Source organism: Falco punctatus (assembly GCF_963210335.1).
Source record: "Falco punctatus genome assembly, chromosome: 1".
NCBI classification, from domain to species: Eukaryota; Metazoa; Chordata; class Aves; order Falconiformes; family Falconidae; genus Falco; species Falco punctatus.
This window is the reverse complement of record NC_137580.1, coordinates 6,420,141-6,441,802: the sequence shown is the minus strand read 5'-3', so window position 1 is coordinate 6,441,802 and position 21,662 is coordinate 6,420,141. Positions and strand designations below refer to the sequence as shown.

The following is a 21,662-nucleotide window of genomic DNA, read 5'->3' as shown; positions in this document are numbered from 1 at the left end:
TGCTGCAAAAGCCTCTGGCCTCGGGTGCTGTCAGAAGCAGGTCCCAGCTGAGGTCTGCAAGGTGGCCAGGTCTGCGCGGTACCCTGCACAAGGAGGCTTCTACACAATCTCTGCTGAGGGCACCTCATCGTTAGCTGGTTAAGCATCCAGCACCTCATCGTTAGCTGGTTAAGCATCCAGCACTACTCATCATTAGCGGCGGACAGGCTTCTCACTGTTTGCATCCCAATGGAGAATGCAGTCAACTGAAATGCCCCGTGGTGGTTTTGTTTTAGCAGGTTGCCAAACCTTCTAGCACTGCTTTTGTAGACTCTTCCCCTTACATTTTAGAAATTGTTCAAAAATTCGCCTGCTACTACTACAATGCTATTTTTTACCTTTTTTTTTTTTTTTTTTTTTTTTAATGCTCCCAAATGAAATACAGGGGGCTATAAAATTGAACAGTGATTCTGTTGAGAATTTACTTTGTGAAGACCAGGGATAAAGGTACTTTTAAACACTAAAGTCAGCTTAGAAACATGCTATTCACTGCTGCTCATCTCAGTACAGAAGGATGATGAATCCTGGAAGTCACTGGAAAAAAATACAAGGCTGTAAAAATGACTAAGAATCCAATTGGATTTGTTTGCCAAAAAAAGCCCTTGTAAGGCTTGGCTGAATGAAAGGTGAGGTTCATACCAAAAAACCCCCAACAAACCAAAACCAAAAAAAACCCCGCCTTTTTTAGTAGGACCTATAGTGATAGGACAAGGGGGATGAGCTTTAAACTGAAAGAGTGAAAGAGGGTGGATTTAGATTATATATTAGGAAGAAATTCTTTGCTGTGAGGGTGGTGAGGCACTGGCCCAGGCTGCCCAGAGCAGCTGTGGGTGCCCCATCCCTGGCAGTGTCCCAGGCCAGGCTGGATGGGGCTGGGAGCAGCCTGGCCTAGTGGGAGGTGTCCCTGCCCATGGCAGGAGGGTTTGAACTAGGGGATCTTCAAGGTCCCTTCCAACCCAAGCCAATCTATGTTTCTATGAAAACATAGGAAAGGCCAACTGAGTGCAAATACCCAAATTTTAAAACAAGACAGGCTGTCATGCTCATCGACAACCTGAACACATGCTGTCAGTCATCCTCATTAAGTGTCATTTATAGAAAACCAAAGTGAGCACATTGGGATGAACAAAGCACTGACTTCACAGAGCAAAGATTATTGAATGAATACATAGCTGGACATGGAAAAGGATAAAAGGGTGAACAAGTCAAATGCCAGTATGAGAAAGCAGAGAGATCAATCAACCTTTTCACTTTCTTCTTCCTTCAGTCCTACTTCAAAAAAGAGCACTTTTTTCTTAATCACCTTTTTCTCCTCATTCTCCTTCCCAAATTTCAAAAGATCCACAACAGAAAACATTAATTAGGTGTCTTTTATGGATTTCAGTTAAGAAAGTGCCCTTTACATAGCAACATTTTAAAATTAAATACTTACACTGAAAGATAATATTATAATTTGAATTCTACACTTCAGAAATATAAACTACAATACAACAAAAAGGACAGTACTCTTGAAGTGGCACAGGAGGTGATCAGTAAAAGCGCACAATACATCATCTCAGGGGCACTTGAGATTATCACCTGTAGGAGCTGGCTGGCAAAAATTAAATACGGTCAATGTTGCACAGAAGAAATAAGTGAAATACAGTAAATTACTGTAGTGAAGCTAATTTGCTGATATCAGCTCAAGGTGCTCTTTGCACTCCTCATTTGTGACTCCGATAGAAAGGTCTTCAAATGTGTTGGTGCGAGAGGAGTGGTGCCCCTGGCCAGCATGTCTCACCCATTTCTTTCTATGACAACAGGACAGGGAAATGGAGGGTGCTGGATATACCTGGAGTCACAGGATCGTTCAGGTTGGGAGACACCAATGGAGGTCCTGTTGTCCAACGCCCTGCTCAAAACAAGGCCAGCTATGAAGCTAGATGAGGTTCAACGGTGTGTTGTTCAAGCAAGTTTTGACTGTTTCCAGGGACAGGGATGCCACAACACCGCTGAGCAATCTCTTCCAGCACCTAACTGCTCCCATTGCCAGAATAATTTCAAACAAATCCAATGGGAATTTGCCTTATGACCACTGAAAGCTCTAGTCCTTTTGCCGTGCAACTCTGAGGAACGTCTGGCTCCATCTCCTGTTTTTGAAAGCATCAGTGAGATCCCGCACCCCCTTCCCAAACCAAGCCTTCCCATTTCCAGACTGGAGTAATGCAGCTCCAGCTGGGTTTTGCTCTGCTGATACTCTTTGACACAGGCTGTGGCCTGCAACGCAGACTCGTCGTCCGCTTGTCAATAGTGTGCGTTTTGACCAGGATGTGGGACTTTACGTTACTTTTTAATGTAGTGTGCCTTTCTATTAATTTTGTGGGGTTTAAAACATATTAACTTTGATGGAAAATATTGGAAGGTCTTGAATCAGACAAATCTGCATTTCACTTCTTTTAGTAATTTATCCCCCTACCAGAAATTACAGTACTTAAAAACCTGACTGTGTTTTGCTTTTCATAGGTATACAGAAGAATGCCGAGTAAATCTGCCTTATCCCTGGTCCATTTTTGTCTGATTACTCACCGGGATAAAACATGCCCATCTGAGATGGCAATGACAATGCAGCTGTAGCCCTCTAGAAGAAGGTGGACAGTGGCACACTCCTCTCCCTCATCCCACAGGAAAGAAACAGGAGCGCCTCCCTGCAAGCTACTAGCAGAAAGATAGGTCGCCAAGTCAAATTGCTGACATGAGACGTGTTTGGAGGCTCCCGTGCACTGAAGTGAGCAGTGCAGGCTCTTGTCCTTTCCACATATTGGTGACTGATAATATGTCCCAGATCTTGAAACAGGATCATGCAGTTCCAATGACGAACCACGGGAATTATGCAGCTCATTCCTCACAACTCTAATAACTTTGGACGACCGCTTCACATGATTCACTTGGAAACCTTTTCTGATCCTCATCATGCAAGAATTTAAAAAAAGGCAAAAATGGATCATATGTTTAAGTGTCAAAAACATCTTTGTGCTTTTCAGAAACGGGGAAACAAGGAAATCAGTAAGCTATACTTCTATCATGAAAGTGTCAAAATTTAGAGGAATGTATTACAACTCAATAAACTGTAAACTGCATTAAAGTTATGACACAAATTTTGTGTAAGTCCACATTGCATACTATTTTCCTTTAACAAACCTTTTTCACAGGCTCACAATGCTTAACTGGCATAATGCAGTTCTCAATATGTTTGGTGTTACATTTAAAAGATTTCATTTGTCCAAGTTTTCATGTGTTATTGAAATCACTGCTTGGATGTGGTACAGCTTGTATTAAAGGATAATATTCAAACTAAACATACAGCTTTTTAACAGATGTTTAATTACAGCAGCTTCTCAAATGCTGAAAACATTTGCGGATCTCTTGTTATTTCAGATGAAACTACTTACTTACAAATGTGGGCTACTTTGGCCCATTATCTTTTCACTGTTGTGGGGCAAGATGAAGTTGGCAGCATTTGTAGCCAAAGCAAGCCAGTTCCTCATTGCCGGTTCTGAGACAAGCTGACCAAAAAAATCCAAAACAAACAAGTAACAGGTAAAAAAGAACCATCAAATTGCTCTTTTTCTGAGTTCTTTAAACAAAATACCACTAATTCAAAGTGCAACCTCAGAACTCACCTCCTGCTGCAGCCTTAACTTTTTCACTTGTTGCATTCTCGAACAAGTTGTCCAAGTTTGATTTATTCTTTTATAAATATACAGGAATGCAGTTATTTATTGTTCAACTCCTGATTTATTAAAGAAAACTCTTATTCTCACACTCTTAACTATCTATGTACTGGAAAGCTTCAGCTTCAAGCAGAGGTGGAAGTCTTGGTTAACAAATGCAAAGCCAGTTGCTACTAATAAACCCCTATGGACTAAACCACAATTTTATTATGTTATTAGAAATCTGAAAGTAGATTTTGTACTTTCTGACATAGTCCTAGGCTCAATAGTGTCACAATACCATCTCTTCTCCATCTTCCCGAGATAGGTGAAGCCTGCTGTTCTTCAACCATAGCAAGGTCACTCGTGAAATACAAGAGGGATTAGGCTGAATGCTTCCCTCAGCCTTGGTGAAATTCATCCCTTTGCATGGGACAACGGCACTGGGGTCGGGGGGGGTCTTCAAGAAGTGCACTGGGCTTGTGCTGCCCCTCTGCAGAGAGTCACTCCATTTCCACAGCAATTCCAGTACTGCCTTCACTGTGAATGAGCTCTGAATGCATAATGTTACATCATCACCTTCCTTCTTAAAGCCCATTTTCTGAATAAGAAGCTAGTGCAAGTGAAGGGCAAGGAGAGGAAGTTAGAGAGAAAAGACGAAAGGTTTGCAATAACACACACTAAAGATTTTAAATAAATATTTTAATTCTATTATTGGCATTTACAGGTAGAAAGCATACAGTATGTTACAATTTTATCAAAATGTGAAAAATATGGATGTTACATAAGTAACAAATGTAAAAAAAGTATTTTTCTTACCTTCCCTGAAAGTAAGAAAACTATTCAGCATAGGAAAATATTGATATAAAAACACAGCTTAGGTAAAAAAAAAAAATTGAAGTTTTTACACAGTATGATAGGTTCATCAGATCTGCATGAAGATGTAAGGACTTTGTGAGGTTCTACTTTACTTAAAACATCAGGGAATTTGGGACAAACAGTAAGCTACATTAATGAATCTACGAGTAGTTTTCCCTCATATCCACTCCATAATGCTAGAGTGCAGTAATCTTCTATACAATAAATAATTCTTCAGTTTCCATCATAGAAAATCATATAATGCAGAAAATGCCACTCCAAGGTCACAAAGGCTAGGCAGTGCTTTAATAATAATTACGATAATAGTTATTATAGTGCTTTATAATGTCTAAGCACTTCAGACGAGTTAACTAATTAGTCCTCACAACACCCCTGTGAGGTAGGTAAGTGTTTTTCCTACCTTTCCATAGCACAGACGGGAGAGCGAAATCTGGGGAGAGGCACAGGCTGCAGCAGCAGCACAGCTGAGATGATTGCCCAGGAGATGCAGAAAGTGGGGGGTTTTCCCCCCTCAATCCCGCTGACCAGAGCTGCTGCCGCTGCTGCAAGCCAGGCTGCTTGGCTGGGCTAGGGCTGGCAAACGCCAGTCGCTCCCCTCCCACTGGAAGCACTGGGGGGGCGGGTAGGGTCTGGGCTTAAGCATCCCAAAACATTTCATAGAGATTCAGAAGCTCTCACACAACTTTGTCAAAAAAGGGAAAAATAATAAAAAACAAACAAGAAAAAAAAAAAAAAGGGGGGGGGGGGAAGGGAAAAACCCAAACCAACAAACAAATAAACAAGCTGAAAATTAAAAAACCCAAACTCCTAAAGTGCTGGCTGGCTCGAGCTGCTTCTAGCACCTCTTGTATGGAATAAGACTTACAGCACTGTTGCCAGCAATTATTCAAGCTGATTTCATCCATAAAGTCACATGTGAGCAACTGCAGGATATGGTAACTGTGTTTTCTGAGACACCTTACTACTGTAATTCCTTCATTTACCATCCTTCCATGCACTTCCTCAGGAAAATTAAATCCTCAATACTCTTGCATCGTAAAACATGTTAGTAACTGGAGACAATATGCACATCCTTCACAATTAAAAAAAAAAATTAGTTCATTTTCAGATCAAAGCATTATTAATTTAAGAATCACAAACCAAACAATGGTAAATAGGAAACCTTTTCAAAGGCTGCATGCCGAATATCTTGTTTTCAAATACAATGCATGCAGGAGAAATAAATTCACCCAAGCATAATTAAATTAAAAATGTTTTAAGTCTCTTTCAGCAGCATAATGGTTATTATTTTTAAAGTCTCCTCCAACCAAACTGGCCTGGGGTTCAAATGCTGACCTTTGCTTTTCTACAACCATATAACGGTTTGACCAGTCCCCGTGGCTTTGCGCTGGGGCAATACCAGGAGAGAAACCCTATACATACTGTTCTGCTTCCCCATCCTTGGAAACAGGCTTCGTTGTACCACCCTTGCCGTCTTCACTCGCTGCTGCTGCTGCTGCTGCTGCTGTTTTTTCAGGAAGTGATGCCAAATCTTTGAAAACATCCACATAATGCCCAAAGCCCGGGCCCCAGTTCAAGAGGTTATCCCAGTTGAAGCTTCCCGCTTGCTGCCCCAGCTTCATGGGCAGGGAGCTCTCCCCCATGCTGGCAGCGGTCGCCTGTGCCCCCACCGGCCCCCCCTCGCCTCGGCGGCCAGGGTATCGCCGGGGCTTCAGCCTGGCGCCGTAGTTGTCCTCGTCATCCGCATCGGACTCATTGACCTGGGATAACTTGGGCATCCTGGAGGTGTACGCTATGGGCTTATCCCTGTCGTACTCCATCTCCGAGCAGGTGAAGGACTCGTGGGAGTCACTGTCAGAGGAGGACTCGGGTGCGGGAATGCCATCGGCTGGGTTCCTCGTCCGGGACAGGGGCCTTCTGCAGTCCTCCTCAGAAGAGGACCGGCCATGGTCTGCGCTGCAGATGCTGGGGTTTCTGGGGCGAGGGGTGTTCAGTCTCTCCACCTCTTCAATGGACAGCCCCACCGGAGGAGCAGTTTCCAAAGGGATCTGCCCAATGGGCTGCTTCAGGCGGCTTCCTGGTCGGGAGCCGTGGCTCGCCATGGTCTGTGGACTCTTACTTCTTCTCCCCAGCCGAGTGGCGTAGTTAAAAATGCCGGGCTGGCAGACATCGCTGTGCATCTCCAGCGGGCTCCCTTCCCTTATGGCGAGGTGCAGCTCCCTCGCCGGGCTGTGCCTATAGAAGGTCGATGATTTGGAGAAGGGCGCGGGGCTGTGCCGAGACAGGGGGTTGGGAGTAGGACATGCCGAGTGGCTTAGAGATGTTGTCCTCAAGCCCTGCCCATAGGCGGGCTGGTAGGTCAAGCTGCTGGCTCCCAGGGGCATGGGGGACTGCCGCGCGAAGCCCAGGGGGCTGTGCCTCTGGATAGAGAACTTGGGGGTATGGCTCCGGAATTGCTTGTAGTGCTGGATGATGTCGGCATCTGATGGGGCGATGCTGCTGGCATTGTCGATGTCGTAGTGCTCGATCTCGGGCTCAGGGGAAGCGAGCGGGGCACTGGGGACTGTCTCCGTGGCATGTGGGATGTCAGTTTCATCATAGATGAGATACGGGTTTTCTCGTTCAATGATGTCGGGTTTCGGGTTCCCTTCAGGCTGCTTCCTGACGGTCATGTCATCGCCATAGGGCGGGATGTTGTCAGGGTCATCAAACGCCACATTCTCGCTCCCTTTTTTCTTCTTCTCCTTTGTTTTCTTCTCCTCTTTTGGGGCTTTTGACTTCTTTCCTCGACACTGGTTGCAGAGGATGAGGCTGAGGACCAGCAGTGCCAGGACTGTCGCGCAGCTGCCCACAATAGCTGGCACAGCCCAGAGGGGCAGGGACAGCTCGGTGGGGTGCGGGGCAGGCAGGCAGGTGTGGCCACCATTGATCCCCGCTCTACACTCGTGGCCTGGGGCGCATGAGACCCCCAGGCATGCCACCACCGCCTCGCACATCTGTCCCGCATATGCCTCGGGGCAGCTGCAGGTGAAGCCGGTGTGCGCCCCGGGCTCACAGCTACCCCCGTTTTGGCAGGGGCTGGAGGCACAGGCGCCCGGCGGGACGCACTGGTAAGCATGCCACTGGTTGATGCACATCAGCTCGCCCCAGCAGGGACTGCTGGCGCAGACGTTGGGGCCGCGGCAGCCTATCTTCACCGAGGGGTCTGTTTTGGAGAGAGTGGCGAGGTTGTGCTTGCCGGCGAAGGGAAGGCTCTCCCTGCCGTACTTGATGTAGGAAATGCAGCCGTCGAAGCCTAGGAGAAAAAGCAACAGTCATGTCAGGACCTGAACGCAGGGTGTGTGCCACCAAGAGATGCCAACGACACTCTGAGCACCAATGTGATGCTAGAGGGGAAACCTTTTGGATCAGCAGATGACAAGACCTGTGGTGTGCCTCTTGCCCCCTGAAATGAAAGGGGAAACACAAACACAAGAGCAACAAAATGGAAAACCCAATGCTACAGTGGTGGCGACAGCCTTATTTCATGGTTTTAAGCAGTGTCTAGGGTAAACCACACTGCTAGTTACACATGTGAAGCTGCCGTATTTTCACAACTGAATCTTACATGCACTGAGCTTACAGTTGCTTCCCCACATTTTCACCTTGTGTTGTGATTAATGTAAAAATATGTGCAATATTAACCACGTAACCGTGCAGGATCTGAGTCACTTAATTTCTTCCACTAGAAGGATGGCCCATTCACAGATGTTCCAGTAACCTGATCATCTGTACTGAATCCTTTAGGGTGTAAAGAATGTTATGTTGTTTCTGTTCGATATTTCCTCTTAGGTTGTAATAACTGTTTTGTTCATAAAATTTTGAGAAGTTATTGGGGCTTGTATTATATAGGAACTGAAATCTGCTTCTCAGCAGAATGAGATTAAGTAAAGGCTGGTCACACCTGGAGCTTCTGACATAACTTCTACACATGTACCTTTTAAAACTAATGATTTTCACATCTAAGCTGTGCATAGAAATAGAGATTAAAGATAAGAAAGTAATTACATAATTTATCTGAAGATATATGCATGGCACTTACATAGATGATACTGACATATCCTGCAAAAAGTATTTGGTCCTTTTAAGTCTGCCAAATAAGAATTTTGAAAGAGAACATGGTTTTTAACTTCAACACTAAGATTTCAAAGCAACGAAAATATTCTTAGGTGAGTAAATAAAACGTGCTACACCCTATAAATAAGATGCTGAAATAACACGTTTTCTAGAAGGCCTGTAACAAAATTTGCACTCCCATTGCTTTCATTAAATATGAAAAAAAACCAGGGACTTGTAAGCAGAAGCCTAAATATAGTTTGAAATTCTGATCTGGCTTTCAAGAATTATATTCAAGGCCATGCAGGAGAATGAACTACTGCTCGATTAGGCAGTATCTACCTCAAGCTTGGAGACTGGGAATAAAGTTCGAATTGTGGAAAAAAACATAACACAACGAAATTAAAAGATGCATTTTGGTTAAAAAAAAGTTTGCTCACACGAAGACTTAACTCACTGAGCAGATTAGATTTGAGGTTTGCAATGCAAACATACTTCTGTGATTGTAGCGTGCTTATCTTACAGATAGACTTGTCGAAGGAAGTCTGAAGGTTATATTCTCAGATCTTTATTGTAATGTAGTTCCCCCTTGAAGCAATTTTTTTTTTGCCTAAATACTAAGCAATGAACAAATGATTAGATTTTGCAGAAACATCATGTTTTCTAAAAATATATTGTTAAACTGACTCATTTTCAATTTATAGACCCATTTCGCTGAAGCTAAATGAAAGGCTCCATTCTTCAGTAAATAAGCCAATAATTCAAATGGTTGCCACAGGGAAACATCTATTCTAATAGTATTTAATGTCTTTAAAATGAATTTGAGCAAATATTCCTTCTAACAACTTCATTCAATATACTTAATTGCTTTTGTTTCTAAATTTTCCCATATTTCTAAAACTTCTCTTCCATGCAGAGAAACCTGTGCGCAGCTGGCTCGGCTGTGCTAGCAGAAAACATTAGCTTGCATTCCCCTTTGCTTGTGTGCCTTCCAGATTCCCCTGTTCTGACCTGAAGTTGCCTAGCGTGCTTCAGCTATGCCTCCTGTCCTACTGTCTCCTAAAATCATGGCAATACTTCCGTGTCTCTGAACCTTGAATGGCCTTTTGCCAAACTTCCCATAGCTTGGTTGTAGTGCTGCCCCGCCAGTGGTAACACCGAGGTTCCGTGCTGTGAGAGCCCAGGGAGATGGGATTATCCCTGGCCTTTGTGCGGTGGTTGCATGTGAGGTTGCAGGAAAATCCAGCCTTTTGCTAGACTAATAATTCTCTGAGTTCCCCAGACTTTGTCTTTCTGCAAGGGTTTTAGGGTAGTGCAACCTTATGCCGACCTCTGCTAGGAGCTGTCAAAATGGTACGCGGAGATGTGTTTGTAAGTTATGCTCTCAGTGTCCACATATGCGGTTGCTGTAGGAAACGTGTTTATTTCTCCTTTACTTCTGATGGGCTCTCCTTAGGATGTCCTGCATGGTGCCAGGTTTGCAGGAGGATATTATTCAGGACCAATTCTATCAGCTCTTATCACTAAAAATAATCAACAAGGAGATGGAAAATGCCACTACTCAGTTCGGAAGCATTGCACTTGGGTGAAACAAACAGGAGCAATTTTTCCATGCATTAGTAGTGTCAGAGTAAGGTTCATTTCTGCAAATATATTGCTGGAAAGGAAGAACAGCCACTACTAGGAAATGGTAACTTTGTGAATAATTGTGGACATCTCTGTAAAAATGGGTAGCATAGAGACAACTGTTGTGAATATTCGCTCAGTCATGAAATAGTAAATATACTCAAATATTATGATACTACAGATTTATAATCTTCAAAGCACATTGCTTTAAAATTTGAACACCCTCTGATGTAAGAAATTGAATACGAGTGGGTATCACCATCAAACGCGTTCCACTGAGAGATGCAAGTCATGTGGTCTAAAGGCACACAAACGAGCCTTCTCTAGTTTTGCAAGCATGCTATTTCTTTATTACTTCCATTCCAAAGGAGATGTGTTTTCTTTCAGCATTACTTGTATTGTCATTTTCTCCTGTTTTTACATTCCTAAATAAAGAGGAAATTGAGGATTTGGGTTCAGGTGGGAGCCCAAGCAAAATGGACAATTACCTTGCAGCGTGCTTGGTGGTCCCTTGCAACAGTGATGTGATAAACAGCAATCGGGATTTTGTCAGGTCTACCTGGGTTTGAAAACGATATTGGATATACCAGCTTCACAGCCCTGGGACTCTTACCCGCAAATGTTTTTGTCTGCCTTTAACAGGACTGCAGATAATTTTTGAGTCTGGGTTCATGCAGAGTTTTATACCACCCCCTTGTAAATCCTTGGTATGTTGTACACAATGTAGTCCAATATTAAAATAAAATAAAATCATATGAATAAGAGATTTTGGATTGTGTATTCCTAATGGAAGCCAGACATTCCTAATTTGTCTGCCACAGCATCGGGCAGTGGTGAGAAGTTAAGTGTCCTCAATTTTCTTTGTTCCAGATTTCCTAAAAGCCTCCAATTTTTCCATGCATATGCTGCTCGTAAAACATACATGTAAAAAAGGGTAAACCCATATTATTTCATACCACATTTCATATGAATTCACAATACACAAACATGAAATGTGAATTTGCTCCACTCAAAGATACTTTATCTGGTCACAATTCTTGACGAGAGGAAGATTTTTCAGTATAAAAACTCTGTGAAACCTACGCCTGCATTGTCTGGAGTATCTCACAGTTTGTAGCTAAAAATCACTTCCATCTTTACTTACTGCTAGGGGAATGATATCAAATATATGTTATCTACTTCTTTTGCCAGGGTTTAAGACAGTTGCTTCAACTCTTAAGGGAGATTGATTTACTTCTTAACAGCTAGACATCGGTCAGAGGGTGGTTCCTTATTGTCCTTGGTTTCTGTTGCTCAGAAATAAATCCTATTCTTCATTTGACAGCAGGATAAAGCAGAAGGAAGTTGGAGTTTCGGGAAATATTTTAATCATATTAATAACAGGCTAAATCCTGCAGTACTTACCAAACCCCTACAGAGACAAAGTTCTCATTTAGCGTTTTTGCCCAAGTGAAAGATTTGCCTCCATTTTCCAGATTCTGATCCAGGTAAAGAATAGACCCTTTCTTCTCCATTAGCATAAAAAAATTATAACTGATTTACAGATAAGCAAGCAAACCCACCCCCGGCCTCCAGAAAGCCCTGCAGATGGAGTGCCTGCTTTTGGAAACAAGGCTGCAAAGTGTACTGAAGGAACAAAGTCTGCAATCCTTAAGTCATTCAAATTGCCGGTTTTCTGGCAAAGAATGGAAGTATACTAATTACTGATAAAGAATTACAGCACTTTCTGCAACCTTTGAACAAACAGAGACCCTTCGTCTGTTCAAATGTTCTTATGTGCACTATATTAAAAAAAAATAAATATATATATATAAATTACCTGCAACTGTGCTCTTGAAAGGCTGGCTTGATGGGATTCCTCCCAAAGAAATTGTAAGAACATTTAGTCCACCGAAGTCTTGTGTGGCATGGAGAATGTCTCGACTATGAGTCTTGTCAACAGACAGGATAGTAGCAGACCCGTTCTTCTCAATGAGTACCGAATGCCACTGACCATCTGCAGTGTACACTTCTGGGATATTTCTTTCCACTTTCCCAGCAATTCCAGCATCAGATATGTAATGCACTTTCCCACCTTTTATCTGATCAGAAGAATACAAAATGCATCATTTTAAAACGATATACACAGGACCACTCCTATACGCAGATAACCAATGTAATGCCTATTCAGTACAGCTACAGTAACACGCAGCTTTGGTTGTAATAAGCCTGGGTGCATTTTTCCCCAAATTATTGTTTTGTGCTAAAAATGCATTAATTATTTAGTACTAAAACCTTGGCTGCCATTAAATAAAACATTGCATCTTTAGCAATCCTTAGAGCTGCCACCCACTCATTCCCTGACTAATCTCCTAAGAGAAAAACCTACTGAGAGGCCAGCAATAGGGCATGCACATGACAAAACATTTAACCAATGAAAGAATAATTATTTCTGCTTCTTCAATGCAAGTGTGGAAAATACTTTGTAGAATAAATAGATGTTGTCCTTGCCGCCCCCAAATGGCATCCAGTTTCCATTATGACACACTAGGCATACATAGGCCTAGCAGGGCTTAAGCAAGGTTCCCATTTATCTGATTTTTCTGATAATTTGCATTTTGCAGAAATATAGTCATATTTTAGAAACCTTTTAGAAGAGCTGCAGAATTTATTATTTTGTGTGAATTTTCTAACTCCGCTTACTTGAGCAAACTGCTTTTACATTTGTGAGATGCTCAGAAAAAAAAAGGTACTACTAAATTCCAAGAAAAAATTTTTGGCTTTTCCTCTAGGAATGATGCCTCAGGATTCTACTGAATCATGAGATGCAGGATTTCAAATCTCTTACTAGGTCACTATTAAATGATCCCAACATGAGATCAGCACAAATTTTGCATTTAAGATACAGGATTTTTTTTTAAAAAACCCAACATCCAAGCCTGCCAGCTTCTCAGATATTGCATAAAAGTCAGGTATGTCAGCTGACCTCCTAAGGGCATACAGACTTGTGTGCAGCTCATACAGGGTAGTTCTCCAAGTTTCCTTCCACACTCTACACAATTTGGTCATACATGTTCAGACAGATGCCTGTTTTCCCTCCTGTGTTCCTTGCTGCAGCTCAGTCGGTCCGTGCTCTGTAACGCGAGCATGCAGAACGTGCACACGCATGGTCCAGGAAAGGTTGGAGCCCCAGGTTTGCTGAAAACTCACTAAGCCTTGCATGTTTGTTCCAGGAAAAATAATGTTCACCTGGGAAGAACTGTGAGGTGACACACCGGCTACAAGAATGCTGCTCTCGTTTCCAGAAACTGTTAAATCCTCTGGATTTACTTCTTCAGTGATGCAAGCCGAGCACTTTGTTCATACACATCAGCTTTAATATGGCTGTAAGACCACGCTCACGTCTTGGCAGCAGCCTGAACTGCATGTGTCTAACATGTACTCCATTTGGATTGGGAAATACAACGGTTAATATATGCACACACTTCAGACATGAAGTGCAATAATTTGGACTAGTTGAAAATGTGTTGTTTGAGGGACTCTGATAAAGCTGCCCCTGAGAGATAGGATGTTTTTTTTACTGGCAAACACAAGTGGCGTACAGCTAAACTATCACATAGTCCAAAGAAAATCCCACATTTGGAAATGCAATCACAAAGACTATTGTAACATATTAAAACCCATTTGTTACAATCAAAAATATTTATAAAAAGATTAACTGGACTGAATAAATACATATATTTATGTCTGTAAGCTGTAATTGGCTTGTTAGTCTAATTTTGTCTTTTATGCTCCATGAAAATACTGCCTTCTGTTTTGGTCTTTATGTAAACAAAAAGGAATATACTGTATCAAACAATATCCTCTAAGCTTACGGAAAGGATAAGCACAGAATCATAATTTTTAATTCCATATTAGAGAAGAATTATAGAATTATTTACCTGTCAGCAGCTTCTATTTTCCATACTGATTTACGACTCTAGCTCTATTTCTGTTTCTTTAAAATTGCATATGACTAATGCTAACAGACTCATAAATAATATGCTAGTGGCATTTGGAAAATGAAATTTCCAGAGACAAGACCAGTCCATGACTTCTTCCACCAGGAAAAAATAAGGAGTGATCTTCTCGGTTTCTTGAAGCACAATATATTTCTAAATTTGAAACAAATGCTGATGCTGACAGTATTGAGTAACACCCATTCCTGGGTTTTATTTAAATGGCAAAGCAACTGACAAGTAGAATATAATGAAAAGAACGAACAACTAAAGCAAACACATTCCTAACTACAAGGATGATTCAACATTACTAATATTCTGAGTCTCCTTTACTGAGCAAATTGCTTCATATTTGTCTTAAATCTAAGCCCTAGCCTTTATCTTAACAGATTTATAGCCCGTAGGATGAGATATCACTTAAAAGAGTTACATTCTGATTTATTCCTGCAACTCCGTATGTGCATCGAATAACAGAATGGTTTGGGTTGGAAGGGACCTTTAAACATACCTAGTCCACGCTGCCCCCCTGCCATGGGCAGGGACACATTCCACCAGACCAGGTTGCCCCAAGCTCCATCCAACCTGGTCTGGAACATCTACAGGGATGGGGCACCCACAGCTGTGCCCCACCACCCTAACATATGCATATGTTCGTTCGTATAGGTAACATGTAATGCACATTCTCTACCCATACAATTCATAGATCTTAGAGCTACTGTCACGCTAATTTAATCTGACTTAAGGTGAGATTTTCAACTCAACCAAGGCAGGTAATTTCACCTTTACCCTGCTGTATTTATCCCATTACTTCTAACTGAACTAGCTGCAATGTGTATTTGTAGGAAAATAAGCCGTTGACAAAGAGCTTTACTAATAAGGAATCCCCTACCCTCTTCTTTTTGGTGGGTCGGGTGTGGGGTGTGTATTTTCCATCTGAATTTGATCTGTTAGGTTTTGTATTTTTCCTGGATTAAGGATCCCTTTATATCATAAAGACCTCTCACGGGTTCTTTAGGGGAAGTTTACACCCATCATTCAGTGAATCAGCTGCTCACAGTGTCAGTGGGTCTGCTTTATTACCATTTCTCTAATTTTGCCCCAATCCCAGCTACATCAAAACCAGTTAACTACAAAAGGAAAAATGCGGAGGCATGGAAGTAGCCACAGGACTCGGAACTTTTCCCGAGCACAGTTTAATATTGAAAACACATGGCAGGGTTTCTCTGAATGCTTACTCTTTGGATAACGAACATATTAAGAGACCCCAAAATCAAGTTATAAAATTGTCTGTTTTGAAGACTGACAACAGTTGTAAACCGAAGTCCCCAGTGCTCATCTGCACTGGGGGAAGACTGAGATGCCATGGAGACCTACACATGGGGTGGCTTCACTGACATCCTGGGCCACCGCTGAGGGAAGTGCTGCTTGTGATACCTACTCCAGGTATAAGTGGCAATGCAGAAGCCACATCATGCTAACTACAGTTAAATTATTACAGTTTTATTAACTAGCATCATCTGGGAACTTCTTGGCAACAGTCGGCACAGTGATGTTACTCCTTCTCCCTCAAACTTCTGCATCTGTTACTAGGCAAACCTCTGCTCTTTGCCCTTGCACAGCTGGATCTGGGACCTGACACCCTCTGCGTGCTTGTATAACTTCACCGATATTAACAATAACAAGAGTGTTTGCATAAACACACCACTGGTGCTTTCAGCCAGGAAAGGCAACTCTCTCTTTTCTTTTTTTTTTTTTTTTTTTTTTTTTTTTTAATGCTTGTAGAGCTGACCTAGCAAATTCTAGTAGGGAGAAAAAGGTAGCATTTGTTTTTTTCTATCCACAACTCAAAATAATGAGATCTTATCTGCTAATACAACCGAGGCAGAAACTTCCTATCTGATGATGTGGTAAAAGCATACACTGGGGAAGTAATGCAGCCTCGCTTCTCAAATGCAGCCGGTGTGTCAGGAAAGCTTTGTACCTCTGATCAGGCAGGTGGAGAATATCCATGGGGCTGAAGCTTAGAAAGTGTGAATTTCTGTATGAGTTTCTTTAAAAGTCAGGGACAAAAAACTTGGAAAGCCTTACAGCAGTCAAGGAAACTTGGAGCTTCCACCAACCCAATAAAGGGGCTTGCCAACATCACTGCTGTACTCATTTAGAGTTATGAGTAAATGGACTGAGTCATAGCCAGGAACTGAACCTTCGCTTTCTCTTGAGAAAGGTAACTTCTGCAGCAATAAACTCTTTGGGAAAAAAACAAAACTGTGTGGCATTTGAAGCATTAATTCAGCTATGTATCTCAAAATAATTTGATTTTGACATTGGTCTACGGGTAACCTTGTGAATTCAAGTTATCCCTCACTTCCTAGTTTGATAAGCATGAGCCATGCTGGTAGGAATTAATGAAACTTTTTGGCAATTGTTTGTTAGCTTAAGGACGGCCTGAGTTCAAGGCCCAAAAAATCAGAAGATAAAAGGCCAATAATGGAACGATTTGGTCTGTAGAGTGTAACTTTATGTTGATAACAAATATGGCATTGAATACCGCTCTTGCCTTAAAACAGTCACTATTTGGAGTCTAGACAAAACTGATTAGATACAAAACCATCAAGATCTTCTGATACCTTGGCAAATAGCAAGGGAATTGTTGAGAAGATGAATGATACTGGAGCAGTGCCTAGCCCTGGTTAAAGACCTAATATTTTATAAAGGAAACAGCAAGAGTAATGGAAAAATGTGATTTTGATCACTCTGCATAAGGCAGTCCAATCAAATCAAAGCGAGCGTTAGCTGTAACCTTACCTTCACAGTAGTGAAGTTGCTGCTTTCCTGGACGTGAACTAAAATACCGTTCTCGCTTCTCGTCCTGAACTTCACTTCCAAGCGGTCTGCATTCGGGGGGCCGGGGCCAGCACCTCGCCTGCTGTGTCTCATCATGTATTCTCGCTTCTTGTTTGGGTTCATGTGATAGTCAAGTCGTCCTTTGCCTTCTAACGATAAGGCAGTGTCGGCAGTAATATCTGGGACAAGGATGGGGAAGTACTGAGTGCACAGCTCGTTCACAGCTATGGCGATCACCTGCCTAAAACCAACCGTTTTCTTCCAGAGCAGAGATCAAGTTCAGAGCAGGTCGGGGGGGAAAGCAGGAATGAATGGCGATCTCAGCCCCTCTGTCCTTTGGCTTCAACCAGAATGTGTGTTTGAGAGTGGGAGTGTGCTAGTAATTTACTACTGCTATCAGTCAATAGTAAATTAAAACTCGCCAGGGAACAAGTGAGGGAGTAGAGAAAAAAATTTGGCTCTCAGAACTGTAATTCCTTCCCAGGGATGTTACTGTTTCCATTACTGCAAGCACAGTTTCATGATATATTGAACTGTAAGCTCTTCAGGGCAGAGATAATGACTTTCTACTTGTTACAGCATTAAAAAAAAAAAAGAATAAAAAATGGCAGAGCATTGACTACCAAATGCTGTTAAAATTATGGCTAAATTCTTTTGTAAACTGGTGCAATAAAAACATATAAATCAGCTAAACAATAATGGGACATGTAAGAAAACAAAGCCCCATCATTATAGTACAACTACATGGAAATAAATCACTTTGCTTTCCCTGACAATCTCATATTGATTTACAGAGCTATCCATATGTGAGTTAATAACCCCAGAGTGTAAATGGCTTGTTTTCATTTACATTTACCATATTTTCTTGTGTATAATCTGTCGGTCATTTAGTAAAAAGGCCTACAGTTTCGAGAAGCCATAAGCACACGCATACAATGTTTATGTGAAGGGAAGGGTTTTCCTGTACCCTCTTACCTCCTAGACAAATCCCTCCTACGGGATAGCTGATCATACATTATTGGGAAGCAGTAGTTTTAAATGAGTGCATGTTACCTGAAATGTGATATACAGACGAGAAGACATAATCCATGTGACTTGTTACTATTTTTAGCTCATGAAAGGACAACAGTCCATTGTGGACTTTTCCTTTAAAATTATTTAAGAGGCAAGCATGCCACCTGTTTTCATTATTTTATAAAATTCATTCCTCCATGCTCCTGAAAAGGAACTCTTAATGGCATTTCTATAAACCATAGTTAGGAGTACATTAAAAAGGAAGACAGTAAAACCCTCTCCATACATTTTTCACAGTGCTTTCCCGTCAGTCCATCTTTACAGTAACACTGCTGCCATGACCAGTGATCAACGCAGGTGCCACCATGTTGGCAGGGGCTGGTTGTGCAAGCGCCTTCCAGTCTGGGACACCTGAAACAAATCAGCAAATAGATGCTGAATTATATGCACACGAATAAGCGGAGCAAATGTGCTGTGAAGTGTCCTGTGTTGAACAATAGTCCCTTTCTTCCCTCAAGAGATGCAAAAATGGAGAGGGTCTTCTCCATAGACAGCTCGTGTTTCTGAACAGATCCCAATTTTCAGCATCAAGTTATAATAGCCTTACAAAAGAGAAAGGAATTCAGAGCCAATGAAACTCCCATTATCTGTTACACAAGAGAAGACAAAACTCTTTTAGGCGCTTTTTACACTGCAGACCTCCAGAGACTTCATATCACAACGAACAGGGCAAACTTGGGGGCTGAGAGGGGAAGGCTGAGCTAGCAAGTTTGGATGAGTGACTGACATTATTGCTACAACTGTAACTTCAAATACCGAGATGGAAAAAACAATAGAATCAGAAAGTTCATCATTTCTGAAAGACCACTCGGAGAATATGAGGGAAATTCAGTGATACTTGAAAGGCAAAGTGATAGAACAGGCATTGTGGATTAAAAAAAAAAAAAAAAGAGGGAGAAGTAGAGGGTTAGCAGACAGCACAAGTACAGTCAGACCCAGGTGGAATTTGTAAAGAAACCCAATAACAGTGCTATGCTATTTCAGCTTGCAAAGCAACATTAATAATAATTGGCAATAGAAATATAATGATGTTGCTTTTTCGAAGCCTCTGTAATCTTTTGTGAACCTTTCATCCAAATTCACTTTCTTCCTACATTTTTCACACCTTACAATAAATTCTGCGGTAATTTTTTTAACAAGAAATATCTGACAGTGTCTGAACAGAATAGCATCTGATTTTTCATGATGGTTTCCTTTACTGTAAACGCAGTCCATTCGATACCATATATAGCAGACGTACTGATCTAAGATTCCTTGAGCTGCCAAAGCCTGGCTGGGCTCCAGGGGACGTCCATTGACTGCAAACTCCATTATACAGCCCACAAAATCATGGCTTTCCACCTGTCCTCTCCTTTGAAGGATGGGCTCTACAGATCTGATGCCACCAACAGTAACTCGATTTGGTTGTACATCAAGAGTCCTATGAAAGAGTCAGAAAAATAATTTATCAGTATCAGACATTAAGACAGCGATGTCAACACTGGAACTGTAACCACGTGCTACAGTCTGTAGCTAAAATGTCTATTCCAAGATTTTTATTTTATATTTAGAAGGGGAGACAGAGAGATCAGTAGCGCTTGAAGTCACAGTTATAATGGGCATGACTCTAAATTCACACTGTTATTGCATGTCAAAATTTTTATTCACTTGACTGAGCAGCGTGCTTGAAATCATAACAAATAAGGTCTTCTACTCAATTATCGTTTAAATTCTAGATGATATTTAAATAGCTGGAAGATGGATTCATTACGTTACAAAGATAGAACATCTTTGCTAGCGGGTAAACCACGTGTGACAGGAAATATGTGATTATTGTAGAGATACTCGCCAAAGTGACTGGGATTAAAGTTACTGTTATTTCCAAAGAGTATCTAAAAATGCAACAAAAAGGCTTCTGAGTCAGTTATGGTAAACACAAAAAATGAGGGTTTTTTGTCTGTACTGGCCAATATTTAAGAAATGAAAACGATAAAAGATGCCGTCTGGAAATTACTCAAAACAATGTCAAAGTAAGTACTCTTTTTTTTTTTTTTTTTAAGAAAGCAGCAATCGGGTGATGTTATTTCTTACACCTTTACAGGAAATGAGAGGTACAGTTTTAAAAAAAGACATAAATACAAGATCTCAAATCATTAGGCAATAAGGCTCATTCCTGTTTACACCACAGTGCAGACTACCCATGGCCATTTATTCCTCGTGTGCCACCAGAGCCTAGGGACAGAGATGGAATTGAGAACAGGGATTTCTGAACGAACACTTTGTCATGAACAAACTCCATGCAGAAAAGTAGCTTGAGTTAGCAAGTAGCAGTACACGCAGAAAAATTAACTTGCTTCTGCAAAGATGAGAGAAAACATCGCTTGGGGCCTCGCCTTTATATGCCTCTGAAGGAGTGCAGCCAGGCTATCTGTCCCTTGCTCGAGGCTGGCTAAGGGCATCTCATCAATACTGCAACTTTCTCTGGCTTTAGAGGGTGATTGCTTTTTCATTTTACTTTTTGTTTCACTCCAAATAACCCCTCCCAACATGAAGAATTATTTACCAGTCGGTAGAAACAGCAACATTGCTAACAGTGCAGTAGCCTGGCTCCTGGTCCTCAGAGCAGGAATCCACCGTCAGTGATGCTGCCTGCAAAAGCCACATGCACAGATATGTTGAATCTTACAAGGCTGTAGTCTCCAGCCACGTTAAATATTAAACATATTATACCAAGGACTTGGCTAGAACGGAGCACTTGTATATTACTATGTCACTCGGGATCGCAGGGTCCTTCACAGCCACTGATCAACTGCATTCTGCATCAAGACAGCAAAGACCAAGATGTGGATATTAACAGAGACTGAGCTAATTGACTGCTTCATACAGAGAATCAGTTAAACAGAGTTTTCAGATTTGAGTAGGGCTTCTTTTGTGTTTGTTTGCATTACTCCTTGAAACTGCAGTTATTTTGGCTCATACCATATCTTACTCTTGATCTGAACAGAGAGCTGCTCCCTCTGAGCACAAAGGGCACTCCTTCAGGGGCTTGACCGTGACATTAAACATATTGCTTGAACTTCACAAAAAGCACGTTACAAAAGCTGGGAATACAAACGCTGAGATTACTAGGTAAAAATAATAACCAACTGCTCACTAATACTCAAAGAGTAACCAAGTGGATTTGATTAGGGTAACCCTTAGGCTGATATATGTCATGAGGGATGTTTGCTGGTATGGGTGAAACGTGGATACCTACAGTGGGACCAAGCTGACATTGAGAGAAGTACCAGGCATCACCAGCACTCAGAGCAGTCTTCCTCTCGATTATCTCCAAGCCATCAAGCCCCAGACAATGGGGTTGCCTCATTACCCATCAGTCATTTACACTAAAGGAAATCACGGCACTTTTATTTATAATCTCTCTAAAAGTCTAACCAAAGCTTTCACTAAAATCATGAAA

General features: G+C 41.7%; 1 protein-coding gene across 2 annotated transcripts in view; it reads right to left on the bottom strand.

Moving 5' to 3' along the window:
* Positions 1 to 378: 378 nt before the first annotated feature.
* Positions 379 to 21,662, bottom strand: part of FAT4 (FAT atypical cadherin 4) — a 366,865-nt gene continuing 345,581 nt past the window's right edge. For both annotated transcript variants that reach the window (XM_080373767.1, XM_080373766.1), the window contains 6 exons: positions 20,766 to 20,851; positions 19,464 to 19,643; positions 18,450 to 18,574; positions 17,111 to 17,328; positions 12,148 to 12,409; positions 379 to 7,902 (listed from right to left, as the gene is read on the bottom strand). In XM_080373767.1, the coding sequence (XP_080229893.1) occupies positions 6,020 to 7,902; positions 12,148 to 12,409; positions 17,111 to 17,328; positions 18,450 to 18,574; positions 19,464 to 19,643; positions 20,766 to 20,851 (2,754 nt within the window). In that variant the 3' untranslated portion in view covers positions 379 to 6,019. The remainder of the gene's footprint in view (positions 7,903 to 12,147; positions 12,410 to 17,110; positions 17,329 to 18,449; positions 18,575 to 19,463; positions 19,644 to 20,765; positions 20,852 to 21,662) is intronic.